The sequence below is a fragment of the Cavia porcellus genome, unplaced genomic scaffold (genome assembly GCF_034190915.1).
Source record: "Cavia porcellus strain 051 isolate PalLab524CR breed Dunkin Hartley unplaced genomic scaffold, mCavPor4.1 scaffold_4, whole genome shotgun sequence".
Taxonomy (NCBI): domain Eukaryota; kingdom Metazoa; phylum Chordata; class Mammalia; order Rodentia; family Caviidae; genus Cavia; species Cavia porcellus.
In genome coordinates this window covers 43,582,549-43,604,999 of record NW_026947487.1, presented here as the reverse complement: position 1 = coordinate 43,604,999, position 22,451 = coordinate 43,582,549, and the positions used below count along the sequence as shown (strand labels likewise).

Below are 22,451 nucleotides of genomic sequence, written 5' to 3'. Positions count from 1 at the left end.
AAAATATTTTTTAGCATAATCATATCTTGAGTGCTTGACTCTCTTTTCCATGTAATACATGTACCTAAATTCTAAACACAAATGCCGTTTTTAAGTATTCTACAAATAAACGTCACAAAAAGTATGCAGAGATAGGTGTAGATGTGTATCTACGCACAGCACTATTCCTGAAGAGTAGGACACTGGAAGTCTCAATTACTCATTCATGGGGGATGCTTATGGAAAGTATCGCATCTACACAAAGTATGGGCTCTGGCTGCTTTAAAAAATGTAGTAATATGCAATAGAGTGAAAAATTCAAGTTGCAAAATAATGTCTACTGAGCAGGGATGTGGCTCAGCAGCACAGCACTTGCCAGGCAAGCGCAAGATCAGGAGTTCAATTCCTGGTACCAAAAAAAAAGAAGTATATTGTAAGTCTCCGAGTAAAACAGGTATGTAATACATGCTTGTAAAAAATTAACCGGTCATTTAAAACCGTTACTTTTACAGAATGGGTTAAAAACTACGTGCACTGCTCCCATTTTTTTTTTACCCTGAACATGTATCACATGTATAATAAATGAACAGAAAGTTATTAGGATAGTTTTAATGAAGTGCCTTCCTAAAGTACTGAGTTTCTAGAATACCTACTTCATATACTGCAATTTCAGCCCATCCATCTCTATTCACAGCATGTATTAACACCGCTGTGGTTTAAAAGGTAACTATGAACTTTTCAGGACAAATGAATCCAAAAGAGGACCTGTCCCTTATCTATCCGTCAAACACATTTTTGCTCTATAAAAAAACTGAACATCCTTCAGTGAATCTTACAGGGATCTTCAATTACGTGGCTGCAAAATACTCCAAATATAATGAAATCTGAGGCTCTACTACTGAAAAGTTTGTCCCTTTCCTGGAGATAACTATATCATCTAAACCGTGCTCTCAACAGACAATGTAACGTCAGTCTTCTCAACCAGGTGTGTCTTCCACTGGCCCGCAAATAACCTTACAGATATACTTGAAATAGTATCTCAGACTGAGACAGAGGTGAAATGTGGGTTAGATTTAATGAAATTGAAGACTTAAACATCTGGTATTGGCCCAGTTAGGTAACGGAAGTTCCAGTACATCCCATTTATGGGACCACAAATCTCTAGAGATCCAAGACAATCTGAACACACAGTCGTGTAAGGTGGAAGCTGCCTGGAAAGAAACCCTGAAAGTCAACTTTACAAAACTGGGGTAAGGTCGAGGGGGTGGGGTGGGGTGGGGTGGGCGCTGACGGGACCCGGCTTCCGAGATTAGGAACTACAAGGCGAAATGGAAAAAAGCAAAAAAAAAAAAAAAAAAAGCCTAAAGGCAGCGACAGGCGTGACACGCGTTTCCCGGGCAGGGATCGGGAGCGGAGGGGCAGACGGGTGGGGGCGGGAGCCGGATTCGGGGGTCGTGGAGAGCAGCGCCGGCGGCCGGGCGGGGGCGGGCAGCGCGTCCGGGCCACACGTGTGCGGCGGCGGGAGGCCGGGACCGGCGGCGGCCGAGGCCGCCTCGCACGTGGGCTGCGGGCCTCCGCCCGCCGGGTCGGGCCAGGCCTGCGCGGCGTCGCCGAGGCCAAGGCCGGGCACCGGGGCTGGGAATGGGGAGGCGCACCGGGGCCCGGACCGGGGCCGGGCCCGGGGCCGGCGATGTCACTTACCTCCGCCTGTTTCCGGACCACATTGTCGGGGCTGAGCAGGTTCCCCAGGAGCAGGTAGAACTGTTGCTGCTCCGCCGCGGCCGTCGCCATTGCGCTAGGCGTGAGAGAGAGAGGGCGGGCGGGAGGGAGACGGAGCCGTGAGGCGCGCTGGAGGCCGGCGGGCGGGCGGGGCGGGGGCGGGCCCAGCGCGGGGACCGGCACCAGCGGCGGCGCGCGGCGGCGGGCCGGGCGGCAAGGGCGGGGCGAGGGGCCGGGGAGGAGGGGGCGGGGCCTCGCGCCCTCTCACCCCGCCGCGGCCACTGGCGCCGGCGTTTTCATTGGTCCAGGGAACCGGGGGCGGAGCCGAGATGCCCTCCCCCCCGGGCCACGCTGATTGGCTACGCACCCTGCCGTGCCGTCACTGGCCGCGCGTGGCCGGGCTGAGGGTTGGGGGGTGGACGGCAGTCGGCCTCGCTGCGCCGCCCGGGTTGCGGCCGGGGCACGTAGCGGGGGCCGCGGGAGGAGCCGGCGGGCGGGTCTGGCCGCGGTGGGGGCGGGCTGCCGGCTGAGGAGGAGGGGCCTGTCCTGAGCGCGGGAGATTTCGGCGCGGCGGGCTGGCGGGCCTGCTTCTCTGGCCGTCCACTACCCCTTCCGCAGCCTCATGTGCTGGGTCCCTCGACTCCTCGCTCAGATCCCTCGGAGTAGGTTCCACACTCAGGTTCCACTCCGGCCTTTACGAACCCCTCGGTTCCTCAGACCTTATATCCTGCCCTGGGGTCCCGACACGAGCCGCCCCTTTCTCCCGCCGCGCTTTCCCTGACTTACCCTGGAAGAGGGGTCAGCGGCCCGGCCCTGGGCCGTCCACGCAGCGCACCCGCTCCCACCCGGGAACCCAGGCGATGCCCTCGTTTGGGGATCCCAACCTCCCAAAGCCTAGGAGATTTCGAGAGAGAGATTCCCTCCCCTAAGGGGCTGATCTCCCAGTGCTGGCTGTCGTCCACCAATTCGAGACCTCTCTGAGCCCAGTGGTTGGGCTAAGGGTGACAGTAGGACAAAATGACAGGTCTGCCTCAAGGGACGTTGCATTCCTAGCGAGAGGCATGAGGGGAGAGCTACTGTACAGGCCAGCCCTGCAACCCTCAGAAATGAACCAGGGAGTAAAACATCTTGTTGGCTCTGCTACTCTTATAAAGTCAAAGCGTTTTGCTTTTAAATGATTCTTGCATCACTTGGACCCTGGAGCCCACATGAGCTTTTGAAGGCTATTAGCATTTTGATAAGGAATCTGGTTCCTAGAGAAATTTCCTTCAGGAAGTTTTAGCTGGACAGATAGGATTCCTCATAGATTACAAATCTATCGTAGAACTGGAGTTTCGCAGAACATTTTTCATTCTTAGGACACATTGTTTTTTCAAAATCAGCCCATTACATATATATTATTTCGGGACAGGTGTTTTTTGTTGTTTGATTTTGCTACACATGTTTAAAAGAGTTTGTTTTTTTTTTTTTTTTTAAGGGGGCACATCAAGATTCTGAGGATACTTTTTTTTTTTTTTTTTTTTTTGGTCTTTTTCGTTTTTATCGGTACCAGGGATCGAACTCACGACTGCCTGCTTGCAAGGCAGGCGCTTATGCCCCAGCCCCGATTCTGAGGATACTTCTATGATTCTTAAATTTGAGGAATTATCTACTAGATCATTTTTAATAAGTGAGGTGACAGATAAATTACTCCAGGCTTGCTCAAGGTATAGCCAGATCTGGGAAGGGAAAGATTTTTAAGGTTAATGATTAAAAGAGATCTTAAATGGGATAAATCCCAGTAAACATGGGAGAGATAGTAGAACTAAAGACAATGAAGAGCAATGAGGGACCCTAAGTGGGAGCCGTACTTTTATCAGCGGGCTTGTGTCTGGAATATTTGTAGTAGGCTGTTTGTAATATTTATTGCATTTAACAAGCGTTTCCAACAGAGTGAGTCCTTTGTGTTTTTTTTTTTTAAGTTTTCTTTTTCTATTTAAAAAAAACTAGCACAGACATGGTGGAAGGACAACTCGAAGGAATGTGGGCTTATTTATTTCTCAAGGAGATCTAGTGGTAGAAGATCCTGGGCATGATGGTGCATGCATGCCTGTAATTCCAGCACTCAGGAGGCTGAGGCTGGAGGATTACCTTGAGTGGGAGGCCAACTTGAGCTACATAGTGAGATCAGGGTCAGCCCTGATCTATATAGCAAGACTCCGACTCAAAATAATTAAAAACAGCAAAGGAAAAGCTAGAGCTTTGAACTTGAATCTAGCGGGTTTGGATCTTAAGTCTGATCTAGCTATGTGATCCTAAGTCAGTGCTTGAGGTTAACTTTAATTTCTCATCTATAAAATGGAATAAGTACTGTAATATTAATCACAAAAGTTCTAACAGTAAGTTATAATTGGAAATGAGATGAAGGATAGAAACTTATGAGTCTTGCTCACTCTGCTGCCCTGTATTTGAGCAGACTGATTGACTGGCCCTGACACCTTCTCTTCTGACTTGTGTAGAGTGATAAACCCCTTGTAGAAAGGGGGAAGTTTGGAGAAAGAAAGACTGGCAGCTCTCAGTTGGTAATCTAGGGTCCGGTAGCTTAGGACTTCTTTTTCTTTTCTTTTCCCTTCTCTCCTTTCCTTTTTTTTCTGTTACTGGGGACTGAACTCAGGGTTTGGTCACTGAGCTCCCCACTTTTTAAGTTTTGTTTAGGTCTCAATAAGCGCCCTAGGTAGGACTTGTGATCTTCCTGTCTCAGCCACCCATTTACTAGGATTACAGGCAGTAACCACCACACCAGCTTCGTTTAGGACTTTTGATGCTTGCGGGTCTGAGCATGACCCTTTGGTATTGCTCCAGGGAGCAGGACCCCTTAACCAGAGAGCAACAGAATCCCATCCTGCTTCTGCTCTTGGTTTGATGGGAGGGTTCTGGAACTGGGCGGAGGCTGGAGAAGTTTGGCTTATAAAACACTTGCTGGGGTAGAATTCGGTTTTGTCTCTCCTTAGTGGCCCCTAGAGTGCTAAGAACAAATGAAATAAGATCTGCCCAAATAATTGGATTTTTTTTAAAGTTACCCTAGGACTCTAAAATAACTACTAGCCAAAATGTGGTGGTACACGCCTGTAATCCCAACACTTGGGAGGCTGAGGCAGAAGGGTTGCTGTGAGTTTGAAGCCAGTCTGGGCTACAAAGTGAGCTCAAGGCCAGCCTGAACCCCATAGCAAAACCCTGCCTCTAAATAAATAAATTAAATAAATGAATAACTAGCCCTGATCTTTATAACTATTTGGGCTCTTGTTAACACAATTAAGTTAGCAATCAGATCATATAAATGCAAGTTTTGTAATCTGTAACTACTCAAATATAAGATGATGGTATTATTTACTAGTGTTTGTATTAATAATTGCCATGATACAATGAAATATCTATAAAATGGGAATAAATAGGGGGTGTTGTGAAAGATACAGTGTGTGTAAATTCATACAGCATGGTGCTTGCACAGTAGTTAACTCTGTTGTTGTTATGATTTAGATATTGTGAAGGTTAAAAAAGAAATATTGTAAGCTATAAGCAAGTACTTCCTTTTTTTGTGGTGCTGGGGATTAAACCCAGGGCTTTCACACTGAGCTATAGCCCCAGGCCATGTTTTATTTTTTGTTTTGTGATAGGGTCTCCCTGAGTTGCCCAGACTAAGCTTGAATGTGCAATCCTGACTCAGCCTCCCAGAGTGCTGGGATTACAGGTGCCACAGCGTTCAGCTTTAAGCAAGCATGTGTTCTAAAAGCTACATGTGGTTCATGGTTGTGTACATCACATTTATGTGAATATAAAATATATTTATATATTTTCTGTTAGTCTGCAACTGTGTAGAATAAAATATGTCACAAGGATTATGGGTATTCAATAAGACACTTAGGTGTTAAATGAGATTTCTAACTTTAATATTGATTTTATGTTTGTAGCCTAGATAAGCACTAGAGAAGAAAAGGTAACTATTGGAAGTGGTTTACTGAAAATAAAAGTGATGAACTGTTAATTTTTTTTGTTTTGTTTTTTGAGACAAGGTATTGCTAGGTAGTTCAGGCTTGCCTCAAACTCACAGCGATTCTCCTGCCTCAGCCTCCCAAGCATTGGGATCACAGGCGTGCGCCACCATCTCCAGCATTTTTTAAACTAGTGCTTATCAAAACTTCCAGGCTGGTGCTCAGAAACAGCCTGCTTTATTTAGCGCAGCCCAGCCAGGGATAACCAGGACTGCACAGTTCCCACAGGGCATTGGGTGTAATAAGCCCTCAGCAAACTGCAGTACTGAGCATAGGAGGGAGAAATTGTGACTTAGTTACTTTCTCCATCTCCTGGTTTTATATTGAAATTCACTGAATAGCTGCCGGTGGTTGAATTCATTTCAGGGTGGCAGGAGAGTTTGGAGGGTAGGAGTGGAGTGCTAGAAAGTTTAAACAAGGACTGCACAACTTACAAGCTGTGTGCCCTCGCCCATGTAATTAACTTTGCTCAACCCTGTGTTGTCCTCTAAGAAATGGAGATGATTGATGTATTTTCTTTCTTTCTTTCTTTCTTTCTTTCTTTCTTCTTCTTCTTCTTCTTCTTCTTCTTCTTCTTCTTCTTCTTCTTCTTCTTCTTCTTCTTCCTTCTTCTTCCTTTCCTTCCTCCTCTTCCTCTTCCTCCTCTTTCTCCTCCTCCTCCTCCTTTTCTGGTCTTTTTTTGATACAGGGTCTCACTATGCAGTTCAGGCTGGCCTTAAACTCACTGTATAGCCTAGGCTGGGCTTGAACTTACAGCAATCCTCCTGCCTCAGCCTCCTGAGTGCTAGGGCTATAGGTGTGTGCCGCCACACCAGGTTTAAGAAAAAAATTTTAAACTAGATTTGATCACCACAGAACATTTTAAATTCAATCCCAGATTTACATGCTGTAGTTAAACTGTCCCCTGGGATAGTCTGTAGCCATTCTGGCTGGGGAGATGTGACTGGTTCCATAGGAGACCTTCTGAAGTGTAAGATGCACATTAAATTCTAAATGGAGGAAATTAATAGCAATTTTATATTGATCCTGTGTTAATATACGGGTTAATAAACTACATTAGCTACCTTGATTCAACTCTTATTAAATATTAGTCATGTTACCTGTTTTCTTTTTCTTACTCAAATATAGCTGCTAGAAACTGCTTCTGTTGGCCAGTGTGTCGCCAGAGACTAAAGAGCAGCGGTGAACACATCAGGCTGTTCGCATCATGGAAAGCTGGGAAGTGTTTGCCACCACTGGGCTAAAGTAACCAGCGAGCGCTGCACGGGTGTCCTCCAGACTCTGCACTGTGGTGAGAGAGGACAGAACACATTCCAGGGTGGAACACGTTACCTTACAGTGTTTCCGTTTGGGTCTGACTTGTCCTCAGGCAGTTGGAGACATGGTACAGTCTCTCCTGAGCCGGCCTCCTTGCTTGGAAATCCTTGGCCTGCCGAGGGGATGGAAACAGAACCGTGAACCTTTAGAAGGTAACCAAGATAGAATCTCATAGAGTGAATCTTTGTAGGCTAAATCAAGAGTGAGCGGGAAGGAGGCATGGATGACTGCTTTATTTCATTTTGTTTTTTGAAACAGGGTGTTGTTGTAGTTCAGGCTGGTCTTGAACTCACTGCATAGCCTAGGCTGGCCTTGAACTTTTGGTGATCCTTCTGCCTCAGCCTCCACAAAGTGCTGGGATTACAGGCATGCACCACTGTACCCAGCCCCCAGGATTTCACTTTTAAATTAAAACGTTTTCCTTAGAACAGAAATCCATTGTATAAAAGAATGGGAAAAGACACATTATGTAAATAGCATCCAGAAGAGTGGAAATGACTACACTCTGTCAGATGAAGTAGATTTCAAGGCAAAAAGTGTCATCAGAGACAAGGAAGGACATTTTCCTGACAAAACAATCAACAAATCATGAATGATACCACAATTTTAGGCCAGGTGTGATGATGCTCACCCTGCAGTTCTAGGACTCTGGGAGGCAGAGGCAGGAGGATTTAGCTAGACCTTCCCTCAAAATAAAAAGTTTTAAAAAGTGCTGGGGATAAAGCTCAGTGTGAACGCTCTGGGTTCAATTCACAGTCGTGAAAAGTACATGAAACAAAACCTGACAGAATTAAAGGAGAAACAGGCAGTCCAACAGAAATAGCCAAACACTTCGGTCCTCATCAGTAGAGAGGAAAGCAGGTGGAGACCATGTAAGGCTCGAAGAACCACGCAAACCAAGTGGGCCACACCGACCGGAAAGAGGCGCCACCCTGCGGCAGCAGAGCTCCCATTTTCTCAGTGCATGTGGAACCTTCTCCAGGATAGACCCCATTCAAAAACTGGACAGAAGCTGGGCATGGTGACGCACGCCTGTGATCCCAACACTCCAGAGGCTGAGGCAGGAGAGTCGCTGTGAACTTGAGACCAGCAGGGGCTACATAATGAATTTAAGACAAGACTGAGCTACGTAGCGAGACCCTATCTCAAGAAACCAAAAAGCTAAAACCAAGACCAAAACCAAAACACAGGGAACTATAGAGCAGTACTGAAGCGAGCACTATCCTACTGAGCTACATCCCCAGCCCTTTAAATTATTTTTTACTTGATACAGAATCTTGCTAACTGTGCTCAGATGGCCTAGGACTTATGATCCTCCTGCCTCAGCCTTCCAAATAGGTGGGGTTATAGGCATGTTCCTGAAGCCTGGCTCAAGGATGGACATTTTTTTTCTTTTTTCAAATCCATTTTATTTCAGAGGAGAAAAAAGCAATAAAATTTCAAAACACATCAATCAAGCAACAATGGTACACACGTTGTGCATTGTTGAAGTATGGAAATTATGGTTTTTGTTTTGAGACATGTAGTGCAGGCTGGCCTTCAGCTTGCTTATATAGCCCCTGCTGGCCTTGAACTCATATTGATTCTCTTGCCTCAGCCTCTCAAGTGCTGATGTTACAGGTATGTGCCACCATGCCCAGCTTGTCTTACTCTTGACGCAGGAAAAAAAGCGCTGTTCCCTCAGGAATAGTGACATAGAAATTCTCAAGACAGTCCTAGCAAACTAAGTTTAGAAAAAGGTTATCTACTATGGCCAAGTGGAATTTATCCCAGGAGTGCAAGGCTGGTGTGACGTATGAAGATCAACACACTAATTCACATTAGTAGAAGAAAATACAAACCCAACAGGATCATTTCAATACGCACAAAGAGCCTTTCACAGAATCTAATACCTTTTTATGGCATAAGCACTTAACAAACTAATATTAAAACCCAGTGGTAATGAATCCACTGCTGACGTCACACTTCTGGAGAAAAGTCAGATACTTTGATTCCTGAGAGTGAAAGACAGAATGTCCGTCCTTAGGTGGGATGCACTGGCACATGTCTGTAATCCTACTTTGAAGGCTGAGGCAGAAGGATCTGAGGTCAGTTTGGGAGCTTCAGCAAAACTCTGTGGCAAAGTTAAAGGACGAGGGTGGAGCTCAGTGGTACAGAGCTTCCCTAACACTCAGGCCCCTAGACCGAGGTTCAGCCTCTAGGGTTTTGGATTAGGCAGTGTTTCTGTAGCTGTTAACACTAAAATCAGAGAGACAAAACTGAAAGCCCCTGTCTCGGCCTACTGAGTGCTGGGATGATAGGTGTACAGCACCACACCTGGCAAAAATGTACTTTTTATTATTTTTTGGTATTGGGGGTTGAACTCACGACCTTGTTACCTGGCAGGCGCTTGTGCCAGAGCTAAATCCCTGATCCTAAAAATGTGCTTTTTAAATAGGATCCCCAAGAAGAGCTTTCTGAAGATGAGGTTTTAGCAATCAACAATATATTGATTGCTTCAGGAAAATTAATTTTCTGGCAAAGCAAAATTATTTAAAGGATTAATGTGGAATTTTTATACATCTGGTTTTTCATTTGTAATAATAGCTAAAAAGATTTGATCCCTATGTTTGGGTGATAATATTGTATGCTTTATTTCACTTAACTCGTGTTTATTTTATTTTGTGTGTTTCTTTCTTTTCTTTTTTTGAGACAGGATCTCTGTATGTTGTTCAGGCTAGCCTTGAATTTGAGATCCTGCTGCGTCCGCCTCCTAATTGCTAGGATTACAGGCGAGTGCCACTCTGCCCGGCTAATTCTCACATCTAACCAATGAAGCTTCAGCCATTTTGTCAGGGAAAACGTTTTAAACCTTTCTTCAGTCCTACGTAGCATTTTAAAAACTCTTGAGGCCATGCATTGCGTTTGCCTCTGTGAGGTGAGGTAGGGTGCAGAGGACAAACGGTGGCCGTTTGGGGCCAGTTTCCCACTCATCCGCTGTGACCCTCTGCTTCCTGGGTTTGTATGTGCTGTGGCAGAGATGGTGACGGCGTCACAGAGGGTTCTTTTCCCAGGAGCTAAATTGCTCTGCGTTTTGTGATCGGAGCTTTTGTAACTCTCCCTGCCCTTTAGAAGTAAATCTTCCCACTCCCATTTCCCGCCAGCCAGCTGTCATTTATTATAGCTGTCAACATAAAACGACAGCTGTCCCCACTTCTCAGCCACTGTGTCTGCTGTGCGCGCTGGAAGCCAGGTGACCATCGCAGGTCATCGGGCATAGACGAGGCGTGGAGCAGGGGATGCTGCTGGGGACGGGGCTGTGGAAAGCTTGCTCTGCTGGACACAGTGCTCTCTGGATGTATTGGAAAGCTCATATTCACAGCCCCTGAAGGTAAGATGAGAGCTGCCACTCCGTGTTGCAGATCTATGGACCATAGGCCGACCATAGGGATCAAGCAGTTCTTTTCATTGACAACATGCACTGCTTGGGAAGGTCTTTGTTCCACTCTCCAAGGTCCTGCTCAGTTTCCTACCTTTACCTAAACTTTTCCTCCATTTGTTGGAAAACCTGTAAATACAGGTGACCCAAAGAAGTCTTTGTCTAGGTGCTAAGAGAGTTCTGACCTTCCTGGACCCCACAAGTCAGATTACTTGTCTCTTGTATTTAAGCCTTTGCTGAACACTCATTTTAGGAAATGGGGACTCTGGCCAGGCTCCTGATAGCACTGCACAGTGGCATGCAGATTCACGACGATGTGGCTGCTTAAGTACTTTTCATGTCCCTTCCTCCTCCTCTCCATCCTCCCCGTTTTCTCCTTCCTTCCTTCCTCCTTTTGTGGTCCTGGGGTCTTTGCACTGCTCTACAACCCCCAACCCTTTTTAATTAGTTTCCAGGCAGGGTCTCATTAAGTCACTAAGTTACTGCATCAGTAGGTTGGGTTCCCATTTGTGATCTTCCTGTCTCGGTCTCCAAGAGTGCTGGGGTTACAGGTGTGTGCCACTGTGCCCACCTAGTTCTTTCCATTTGAGGGTTCAGGCTCCAGCCCCTCAAAGGCATCTCTTGTACCAGTGTCACAGAGATCCCGTCGTATACACTTAGGGACTCTTTGGGGGACAGAAAGTACAGAGAAATGGTCTAAACTTTTCAGACTGAAGGCACTGCTATTTGATGAGTCCCCACTAGGTAATAATTTTCTTTATGAGGTGACACTGTGGCTTTACCTTTACCTTTACAACAACTGAGTAGGTGGCTTGTTAAGCAGGTCTTGATTGCCCACGGATTGATCTAATTCTTCACAAGCACAGTGAATCATGCTTTCCTCTTTCAGTGATCTCTGAAAACTAGAAAAGGTGTATTCTGCCCTGAAAGGAAGCAACTGTAACGCATAGAGGCTGAAAAGGGGGACTCGGAGATCTTTACACATCTTAGGACATCATCCAAGAAATTAATGCCACTAAGAATTCATCTGGTTTCAAGTTGTTCCTTTCTAGAGGAAGACAAGTTAGGGAATTCTGAGGGATTGGATTTTGATTTCTCAGGGAACAGAAGGTGAAATGGTCAATTAAAAAAATATAATCGGGCCGGGGATTTAGCTCAGCAGTGTAAGGACCTGCTTGGCAAATGCGAAGTCGTGAGTTCAATTCCCAGTACAAAAAAAAAAATTATATATAGAGAGAGTAGGAGAAAACAGTAGCAGCTTTTTTGTTATACTGAAAATAAAGAATAAAACTCGCAGTGGGCGCGGAGAGGGACCCGACCTGATCTCTACACTTACTTGGCTGCCGTGAAGAAGCTAATCAGCGGGGGCAGTGGCGCCCCCACATGGGTCCTGGAAGGTTTTTCCACGAAACCACCTGAAAGAAATCATATCCGAATGACCTGGGATGGCCACAGGAATCACCGGGGCTGTGATCTACAGTCTGCTGGTCAGCTGTCCCCAAGTGCCGTCCCTGACTGAGGTAAAGTGGAGATGATGACCTGCCCTGGACCCTGCCTTCTGCTGCCTGGGGCTTCTGCCTGGGAGATTCTCTGATGACCTCCGTGACCCTGGGTGACAGCAGCTGAGGGCAGCTCCTGGACCCCACAGGGAAATACTCTCCTTCCAAAACCTGGCCCGTCGGTCCCAAGAACAATCCTGGGGTGGATTCAGGACTGAAACTGCATCATCCCAGGGTGAGGTTTGGGGGTGACTTACAGTAGTCAAGGCTGGTTCTTGGGACTGGGTTTGTCCAGGCGACCCCACAGTTCTGAGTGTGTGGCTCAGACAGGTCGCCATGGAGACCCTGAGGCCATTGTGACCCAGCCAGGTCAGGGCATCCTGCCATTGGCCATCTCCACTGGCCCTCTCCACTGTCCTCCTGAGCCACGGAAGGGAGGGAGGCTGCTGGCCCTCGAGAACTTTTCTTTTTAAATTGATTGATTGATTGATTACAGTCATCATGGGGAGTTGGCACCCGTACATAATGCATCTTGATTGTTCTTTTGTCCCCTGTACCTCTCCGCTCTATCTCTTGGTCCCTTTCCATTTTTTTCTTTTTTTCATGCCTTTTCCCTTCCCTCCCACCATCCCTTGTTCCCATCCCATTTGAAAAAAGAGCTATTATCAATCTTTATATCTTGAGTTTCTCATGTAAGAGAAACAATGTGATATTTGTGTATCTGATTTCTTTCAGTTAATATTACCGTCTCCAGGTGCATCCATTCTCCTGCAGATGACCCAAGTTTGTCCTTCTTTATGGCAGAGCAGTACTCCAAGTTTATCCTTTTTTATGGCAGGGTACTACGCCACTGGCCCTTGAGGATTTAGAGCTCACTGGAAGCTCCTCATGGGGTATAAATGTAGATCGACTTCTGTTCTGAAGCTGCATGTGCAGTTCCTCTGCCTAGCAATTACAATCCTATTCACTACGCAGCACTGAAGGACAGCGTGATCTCAAATACATGAAGATAAGCTAATGTGGAAATTCCATGTTAAATTTGTTCACTGCACTTCGGGTTATAATTGAATTCTAATGTGACATACTTACATTATTTTTGTTTGATATTGTCCTGGCCCTTTATGCCTTAGTTTTGCTGTGCTTTGGGGGCCTTCTCAGTGAGCAGCTTCCCAGCTGTTTTAGCTCATTTTGTCACAAGGTCTTACTAAGTCACTGAGTTCCCCAGCACAGGCTCAAACTTGTGGTTCTCCTGCCTCAGCCTCGTGGAGGGCTAGGGTTACAAACCTACACCACCACATCCGGCTTATTATTCTGTTTATTAACTCAGAAAATTTACTAAAGCCAAATTCCACATTTAGGGGGATTTTCCTTGTTTGTTTGTTGGGTGTAGATCCTTCCAGCCACTCAGAGTCCATACAATACTCCTTTCCATAGATCTCTTCAGGGCAGTGGTGTGTGAGTGACCAACAGATAACACGCCTGGAGCCCCTCCTTAATGATTCCAGTGATCAGCAAACTCAGCCGTGCGGCCAGCAAAGGGGCTTTCAGTCACCCAGTAGGTCCCCCGATTCCCAAGCCTTGACCCCACAGCTGGCTGCCTCCACACTTAGTGCCCTTGACTGTGACCAGCATTATTTGGGGAACATGGAGCCTGTGGATGTCACAGATATTTTCTAAACGTTCACATTGAAATGAAGGCACCTTGTGTGTGGGGGGGGGTGGGCAGAGGTGACGTTTGCAAAGGCTGGAACCCGAGGGCCCCTGCTCCAGGCCAAGCTGCACACAGGTTTGTCCAGAGCTGTGGGCTTTCACCCCGCCACACAGGTGGGAAGCAGCCGCCACAGCCTGCTAGCGGAGGGTAAGGGGGCCGCCCCAGGATGCTGGGTTCCCTTTCCCAGGCAATAATTTCCAAGCGCCACAGAAAGTGACGTGTAGCTGCCTCGTGCCCAGCTTGTGCGTGGATGTGGCCCACCAGCTCTGCAGGATTTGTGCCTCAGGTGCAGCTTCACAGTCCGGTGCTCAAAAGTTCATCATTGCCGAGCATGGTGGCCCAAGCCTGTAATCCCAACATTTGAGAGGCTGAGGCAGAAAGATCACTCCAAGTTCAAGGCCAGCCAGGGCTACAGGGATTCAAGGCCACATGAGCTACATAGTGAGATCCTGTCTCACAAGAAAAAAGAAAGAATGAAAGAAAGAAAGAAAAGAGAGAAGAAATTTCATCTTTATGGGAAGCAGGGACCTTTTGTAGCATATTGTGCTCAGTCTGTTATATAAAAGTTAAACTTCAGATATGACAGCTCTTCCAAACTGTGGATTTGTTAAACTAGATAGGAGAACTAGACCAGGAGAATTCTAATTCGCAATCAGGGCTCCTGTAATTCATGTAACAAAGGATCGCACCTGAAGCAACCAGAGAATAGAAATGTAATCTGCTCTTCACCTTTCTGAAGGACATTTTTCTCTAGGCAGAAGATTTGAATACATATTTCTCCAAGAAAAACACTCAAATATACTACAAACAGAGGGCAGAGTGGAGAAGGGAGGAATGGCTTGGGAGACAGAGAAAGGGAGGGGGAGAGGGAGAAGCAGAGGGAAAGGGAGGGGATAGAGGGGAAGGAGAGGGAAGGGGAGCAGGAGAGAAAAAACATGAAATGTTTCTCTAGGTTTCCCATCTCAGTTTTTAATCACTTTGGCTGTCAGGAAATTCTTCCTTATATTTAGCCTTCTTCTTTTTGCTTACTCTAATCAAAACTTGTTCTGTATTTGGTAGAGCTATAGAGAGGCAAAAAATTTCCTTGTCCTGAAGCATAAGTCTCCTTTCACTAAAAATCTTTTCTTTTTTTGAGACGGGGTCTATGTAGCCCAGGCTGGCCTTCAACATGCCGCAATCTTCCTGCCTCAGCCTCCTGAGTGCTGGGGTCACAGGTGTGTGCCGCCACGTTCATCATTCGGAGGCAGCGGTTTCAGAGCCTTCAGCCAGGCCTCTGTGAAGCAAGCATGTTGGACCAGGTCTCAGAGACCCTCTCCAGCTCTCGAGTGTCAACATCCTCAGAGAAAGCTTGAGCAAATATGAACGGAGATGTTTTCTAAGCCCTAGAGAGCATACCTGCAGCCAGCTATGAAAAGAAGCCAGAAGAGGCTGAGGCAGCGGCCTTTTGAACGCTGTCTCGGGTGGCACAGGCAGGAGCTCACTGTTAGGACATGGGGCACCCCTTGGGGCTGTCACACAACTCGCTGTGTTCATTTCCTCTCATAGAAAATGCGCGTTGTGTGTGCAGCCTGCTTGTGTCTCAGTAATGTCCCTGTTCAGTGTTCAAACAGCTGGCTGTAGCCTTGTTGTTGTTGTTTTTTGAGACAGGGCCTCGCTCTGCAGTTCAGGCTGGCTTTGAGCTCACTTTGTAGCCCAGACTGGCCTCAAACTCACATCAGTCCTCCTGCCTCAGCCTCCTGAGTGCTGGGATAAGAGGTGTGAGCCACCACGCCTGGCTTCGACTGGCTACATTTTAATGCAAAATTTACAACATTATTGTCCATGCGTCTCACAATTGCTGTCACTGAAACAATTATTCCCTTGGAAGAAACATACATTATCCACTTTTTGGACCCATTTTATGTGAGAAATGTCATCTCCTTTTAAACTTAATGAAAGCACATAGTGAAATTGAAAGCAAACAAGAAAACAAGAAGTTACTGACATGCTGAATGTGAACAGAACTAAGACTGTTTTAAAAAGTAGTGAAATGTTTGCCTTGCAAGCTTGGCTGTGTGGAAGACTATGTTAATTATAAAATTGCTAAGTAATTTCCGTTTGACCCTTCCCCTGCCTTTCACTGATTCTGTGGTGAAGCTGTCTTTTCTCTCTGGTAGGTCTTGGAAACTGAAGGTTAAGGGGCTCCATCTAATCTCTCTGGCGTGACCCTGTTACACCTGCAACAGTGCTGTGTCCCTGGTATCTGTTCAGCAAATGTTGAGGTTATTCGTTGCCTGGCAATGAGGAAGATTAAACTGCTAAATGTAAATAAGATAATGAAAATTTTGCAGGCTGGGGAGAATTTCTGAGAACCATGAAGCTAACTGAAAGCATCTTAGGCAGTGACAAATATTATATGCTGGTCATGAGAGCAACACCATGATAATGAGACTTAGAGAACCGAATGTCAGACATAAGCTTTTACACATCTGAGCAGAAGGCAGGTGGCCTGGTGCTTCCCCGGTGAAGCTAACTTTGTTTGAAACAGTGTGGAAATTCTTCTGTTTGGAATTTTCCTGGAGCCACAGTCAGGCTGCCATGCATTATGGCTTAGTTCTAGAAAGTTCTCCCCAAAGGCTTGTATGTTCCGAGGTGAGGTTTTTGGAAGGGGACTGGATCATGAAGGTGCTACGTGTCCCATAGCCGACCTGCCAGTGGGAAGTGGGATCTGGGCAGGGAGGAGACGGGTCACTGGGGTGACCTGAGAGGGTGTGAATCTCTCCTTAGCTCTTTCTTTCTCTATTTCCTGGCAGACCTGAAGTAAGCGGCTTTCCTTGGTGGCAGGCCCATGGCATTTCTGCATTTGAACCTGTCTGCTGGTGACTGAGACCTCGTAAACCATGAACCACAGTCAACCTCTCCTCCTTTAAATCGTGGGTGTTGGGTACTATGTCTGGGCAGGGAGAAAGTGACCAGGCTGCCATCCTTCAGGAGGGCCAACATGACATGGGTAATGGTGTTCCTTTTTCTCCTCTTGGAAGATGTTATTAAATAGGATGCCTTTGAGCTGGGCGTGGTGGCACACACCTGTAATCCCAGCACTCCGGAGGCTGAGGTGGGAGGATCCTTGAGAGTTTGAGACCAGCCTGGGCTACAAAGTGAGCTCAAGGCCAGCCTGAACTGCATAGTGAGACTCCATCTCAAAAAAGACAAAAAAAAAAAAAAAAAAAAAAAAAAAAAGGTTGCCTTGGACAGTTAACAGCAGCACTGTGCTAATTATTATCTAACTGGAGAGGAAGAGCAGATGCGCATGGAGCTGAGCCGGGCATTGCTCTAGGTCCTTCCAGGACCTGTTCCCGAGGAGCCGGAGACCCATCTTCTTCCCCCTCAGGGCCTCCTGGTTCCTCTTCCTCTTTAAAGTGGCTCAACTTCTTCCCAGTGGGTGAGTTTCAGCCTGTAATCCTGGCATTCTGGGAGGATGAGATAGGAGGGTGGCAAACTTGAGTCCAGGCTGGGCAGCTTAAGTGTGAAGTCCCTGGGTACAGTTCCCAGTACCCCCATCCCCAACTCATGAAGAGTTTCCTGGGCTGCCTATTCAGAGATTGGAATCAGATAGGCAGCCCGGGAAATTATTTTTTTCTTTTTCAGTACTAAGATTGAATCCAGGGCCTTCACACTGAGCTACTGAGCTACATATGCAGACTTTATAAATAAAAGAAATTTAATTAACTAACTAATTAATTAATTATTTTTAGAGAGAATGTCACTAACTTGCTGAGTTATCCTGGCTGGGCTCAAACTTGTGATCATCCTGCCTCAGCCTCCTCCAGTGTTGGAATTACAGGTAAGCACTACCATGATCAGCAGAACATTGATTTTTTACTTCAAAAAAGAAAGCAAAAAGGGGCTGGGGATTTAGCTCAGCAGCATAAGCACCTGCCTTGCAAGCAGGCAGTCGTGAGTTCGATCCCTGGTACCAATAAAAAAAAAAAAAAAAAGAGAGAGAAAAAAAATGAAAGCAAAAGCAGGTTTTACATTTTGCTTTTTTAATTCATGGTGCTGGGGACCTAGGTAAGCACAAAAACCAGGTTTGGGTTTTTAAGACCACAGTTACATGTTTAGTTTAATTAAAAAAAAATACAAATGTAGAAGTGTGGAGAGCACATGGGCAGATTATAAAATGTGCAAAGTGAAGTCATTTTCAGATCCAAAGATTCTATACTTGACATTACAGTGAGTGTGGTGGAAATAGAAGCTTATTATGTGGGGTTTTTTTGCATGCATGTTATAGATTTTTTGCAATGTACAAATACTTTTCTGTATTAGTAAAAAGTTGTTTAAAATAATTGCTATATTAACATGGTTCTTTCTTGCTTGCTTGCCTGCCTTCTTTTCTTTCTTTATTCCTTCCTTCCTTTTTCCTATCATTGAAAATTCTGGAAGGCATAGGCATAGGCAAGGGGTTTCTAAACAGAACCCTGGCTACACAGGAAATAGTACCAAGAATCAACAAATAGATTTGTGTCAAATTAAAAAGCTTCCACAAAACAAAGCACCAAAATCCTTCTGCGCGGCAAAGGAAACAACCAAGTACAAAGACAAGCCACTATTCTTCAGACAGACAGAGGATAGGCATCTGGAATGTGTAAAGAACTAAAAAAGAATTAGACCCTCCCAATAAAAATACTTTTCTAATATTGAGACAGGGTCTCTCTGAGTTACCCAGGCTGGGGTCTTTATGCCTCAGTTTATCAGAGTTGCTTGGATTATAGGCATGCACTATCATGTCTGATTAAAATGTTTTTTTTTTTAAGGTACTGGTGATTAAACTTATGACCTTGTGCTTGCCAAGCAGGTGCTTATGCCGCTGAGCTAAATCCCTGGCCCATTTTTTTTATCATGATAAAAATATACAAATATACACAATGACATAACGAAATTTAACTTGGGCCTCACACTTCTTAGGCAGGTGCTCCCCCACCATCCACACCCTCAGTTTCATCTTAAATCTGTTTTTTTTTTTTTTTCAGACAGAGTCTATCTTGATCTTTAACCCAGTGTAGCTGACTGGCCTCAGACTTGTGTTCTGCCTCAGCCTCCTGAGTGCTGGGATTGCAGGCACATGCCATCATGCCTGGCTCTATCTTTCTTAATGGCAGAGCGAATAGAGCCATTGTGTGTCAAACCACATTTTCTTTATCCATGTAGCTGCTGATGGACATATAGTCTACTTCCAAGATGTGACTGTCATGGATTGTGCTGCTGTGCCCATAGGTGAGTATTTATCACTGTAGTGTGAATTTGTGTTTCCTTAGTGGCTGGTGATGTTGAACATCACTGGGGGAATGAGAGCGTTTTTTCTTTTTCTTTTTTTTTTTTTTTTATACCAGGGATCGAATTCGTGACCTCGAGCTTACCAGGCAGGCGCTTGTGCCAGTAAGCTAAATCCCCAGCCCCACATTTTGTCTTCTGACTTAAGTAGTGGATATTTTATTTATTAATGTATTTATTCATTTTGGTTTATTTGAAACAGGCTCTCACTGTGCAGCCCAGGCTGGCCTGAAACTCATGGCAATCCTCCTGCCTCTGCCTCCCAAGTTCTGGGATTACAGGCATGCACAACTGTACTGTAGAAGTTACCTTAGAGTTGGTTTGTAAACTATGAGAAGAATCTTTATATACAGCTCGGTGGTGGTTTCATATTTCACAGAATTATAGTTTAAAAAAGAAGAAAAGCACTGAGGTGAATGTTTGGAGATATCTCTTTTCATCTTTTTTAGAAGTGCAGCAGGCCAAGGAAGGCCTGGCCTTGTGGGTGGAGTGGGTATCTGGGTGGACTGCACGAAGCCTGTGCTGTTTCCGCCTGTCTGCAGCACCTCCACACAAACACAGCCTCTAGAAAGCAAACCTCCTTCCACAGCAGCCTGACTAAAGGAAAACTGAAAACGCTCCTATCAGAGTAAGTTGAGTAGCAAGGAGAAGCCCCTGCTTCATTACCAGCGGTGGGGGAGGGTTCGAAGCAGTGAAACTTAAAAGCCTTTTAAAAGGCTCCTTAGGCAGAGTGTGGTGGCACCCACCTGTAATCCCAGCGCTCAGGAGGCTGAGGCAGGAGGATTGCCAAGAGTTTGAGGCCACCTGGGCTACAAAGTGAGTTCAAGTCCAACCTGAACTGCATAGAGAGACCCCGTCTCAAAAAACCCAGGGCAAAACATTTGAATTTTAGTAGTACATGTCTGCAGCACGTAATGCTTACTTCACTGTGGGGAGCTGGTGTGTGTACGTATCACATGTTAGTTCTTTTTATGCATCTTCCTCCTCCCTCCTCTCCCTGTCCCTCCTCCTCTTGGGTTATTCTGATTTTATAGGTGAGGACGCAAAGGCATGGTGCAGCTGAATGACTTGCATGTGTTTCTGAGCTCCTCTCCAATGGAAAGAGCAGCAAACCCAGGGTTTCTGATGCTAGGGCCAATGCTCATAGGCACATTAGAATAGTAAAACGGTAGCCAGCCACGGGGCTGCAGCCTGTAATCTCAGCACTTGGGAGGCTGAGGCAGGAGGATTGCTGTGAGTTCAAGGCCAGTTTGGACTACACAGTGAGTTCAAGGACAGCCTGAACTACATAGCAAAAAACCAAACCAGAAAACCTAACCAAAATAAAACAGTAATTATGCAAAGTTTGGCACAAACATGAGCACAGTGCTGTCTACATTATTTGGTGTATGGTGGGTGATGTTTGTTAGTTTTCTTTTTTTTCCAATGTCCCTCTTTGTCTGTTGACTTGTTACTTTGCAAGTTGGGCATTATTTGGTAGTCCTATTAAAGATTGTGACGGTTAAAGGTTTATATGCAACTCTGAAGGTAGCCAATTCTTGGAATTTTTGTCTTTTTAGATTGAGAAAGAGCCCAAAACAGAAAAGTTAACTAGAAAAGGAGACTTGGTTTTTAACAGTGCTTCGTTTCGTTGGCGCTGGCTCTGGAGAGTCTCAGTAATAGGAGCACACAGGTGTTCACAGACCTCATGATTTTGTATTTAGTTGTGAAGTTCAAAAAATGCTGTCAAAATGATTTTGCCCCTTAATTGTATCTTAGCCAAGCAAGGTATTTTTCAGGTCATGTCCAGGTTTTGGTAGCAATACACTTTTTTTTTAAAAAATTATACAGGGAATGCTTTTGAAGATGGAGGCTATTAGATTTGGTTTTTCCTGACTTACAAAGCAAAATGTGAGTCTGTTGAGGTTTCATGAATGCTGGCAATAAATGAAGATTCAGTGTCAGGGACCGAGCAGGCATCCTGAGCGACTGTGCGTGTGCTGTGGTTCTGTTTGCCTCCAAATCCTGTGGGGATAGTGTGGCCTTGGTGAGTGAGGGCTGCTTGTACAGCTAGAAAACACTGTGTGGAGGACTCCATCACATTTATTTATTTGCTTGATTCTGGGATCAAACTTACAACCTCGTGCTTGTCAGGTAGGCGCTTATGCCACTGAGCTAAATCCCTGGTTCTAACTCCACCACTTTTAGAGCAAGCAATAAAACAAACCTTCTTATTTCTGCAGAGACAGTATCAACTAGGGTTCACTGGAGGACATAGATAGATAACATAATATAATATAATATAATATAATATAATATAATATAATATATTTGCAATAGCTGCCTCAGGGTCAGGTATGGAAGACTGTACAATGGCCATCCGTGTGCCGGAGAGCTGAAGGATCCAGTCAAAAGTCAAAAGCCTGGAGCTCTGAAAAGCAGAGTCCCATGTGAATCCATAACAGGAAGCTGAAGCGTCTTTTCTAGAAGCCAGGGGGCTATGGCACAGACTGGAGCTTGTCTAAAGAAGCAGAAGCCAGACTGTGCTTTTTTCCCTTTTTATTCCATCCAGGCTGCAAGACTATTGGTTGGTGCCACCCACGCCCAGGCTGGGTCTTCCCTCTTCAGGAAGTCAGAGACGCCCAGGACTGTGCTAATCAGCTAAATTCAAGTTGACACCATAGTTTACCTCACAGACCCCTTGCATGTCTCCCGCGGTTACCAGCAGAATAAGAAACCCTGAGAAACAGCCTGAGAAAGAAGACCAGCAGTGATGAGGAGGCTTCACCAAGGGCAAAGCGAGTGAGGTGGTGGCTGGCATAGCAATGGAGAAACTGCTCTGCAGTCTGGGCAAATGGCAAGCAGTCCCATGTTTTGGCACAACAATTTGTAAGGCTTTTGTCTGTTATAACTTAGAAGACAACAGATGTTGCTAGTAAACTTTTCATTTGGCTAAGGAAATGTTGCAAGTGTCAGTTTGTTGATCCTAAATGCAGATGATGGGGAATAGGACAAGAAAGATGAGAGGGAAAAAAGCAATGGTTTAATGTGCAAGAAGAATTCAGGAAAAATATAAGGGACCCAAGCTTCATAAAATTGTCTATCACCCCTGATCTCCACAGCCACTAAGGGTCTCTAAACAAAAGGAAGCCTGGGGCTAAACCCTAAATTAAGGAGATAGCTGGGACTCAGTGCCTGTTAGACTTTCAGTAGACAAAAGCACATTGCTCCACTGCCTGACTTAGGACCCAAAGTAGGAAGAGGCTTGTCTCAGAGCAATTATAAAAGTGTTTCTTGTTTCACTGAATAGACCTATAGCAGGCACAGGAAATCCACAAAAATTTCAGAGAAGTTTCACTAGCAAAAGCACATGCAGTTTGTAATCCCAGCACTTGGGAGGCTGATTGCTGTGAATTTGAGGCCATCCTTGACTACATAGTGAGATCTTGTGGGGGAGAGAGAGAAGAGCTTAGACTTCTCAGGGCTCCCTA

General features: G+C 45.7%; 1 protein-coding gene and 2 long non-coding RNA genes across 7 annotated transcripts in view; 1 reads left to right on the top strand and 2 right to left on the bottom strand.

The window, feature by feature from the left end:
• Ipo5 (importin 5) overlaps positions 1–7,155 on the bottom strand; it is a 52,172-nt gene extending 45,017 nt beyond the window's left edge. Inside the window, exons 1-2 of one of the 2 annotated variants that reach the window (XM_063246955.1) lie at positions 7,059–7,155; positions 1,681–1,774 (exon numbers count right to left, since the gene is read on the bottom strand). In XM_063246955.1, the coding sequence (XP_063103025.1) occupies positions 1,681–1,770 (90 nt within the window). In that variant the 5' untranslated portion in view covers positions 1,771–1,774; positions 7,059–7,155. Of the gene's footprint in view, positions 1–1,680; positions 1,843–7,058 lie in introns of those variants that run through there. The other variant, XM_063246954.1, reaches the window with a different exon arrangement.
• LOC106025182 (uncharacterized) lies at positions 1,053–21,921 on the top strand. Of its 4 annotated transcripts, none has more exons than XR_010046876.1 (7): positions 1,053–1,229; positions 6,855–7,195; positions 15,828–15,909; positions 16,464–17,092; positions 17,406–17,494; positions 18,859–18,924; positions 21,533–21,921. It is a non-coding gene; the product is annotated as an uncharacterized LOC106025182 (long non-coding RNA). The 4 variants fall into 4 exon arrangements; XR_010046873.1 differs by having other exon boundaries at positions 1,056–1,229; positions 15,828–15,974; XR_010046877.1 differs by lacking the exon at positions 15,828–15,909 and having other exon boundaries at positions 1,054–1,229.
• LOC134475692 (uncharacterized) lies at positions 11,253–12,274 on the bottom strand. The gene is made up of 3 exons (XR_010046878.1): positions 12,218–12,274; positions 11,798–11,876; positions 11,253–11,363 (listed from the first exon to the last, which is right to left on the bottom strand). It is a non-coding gene; the product is annotated as an uncharacterized LOC134475692 (long non-coding RNA).
• Positions 21,922–22,451: the final 530 nt, after the last annotated feature.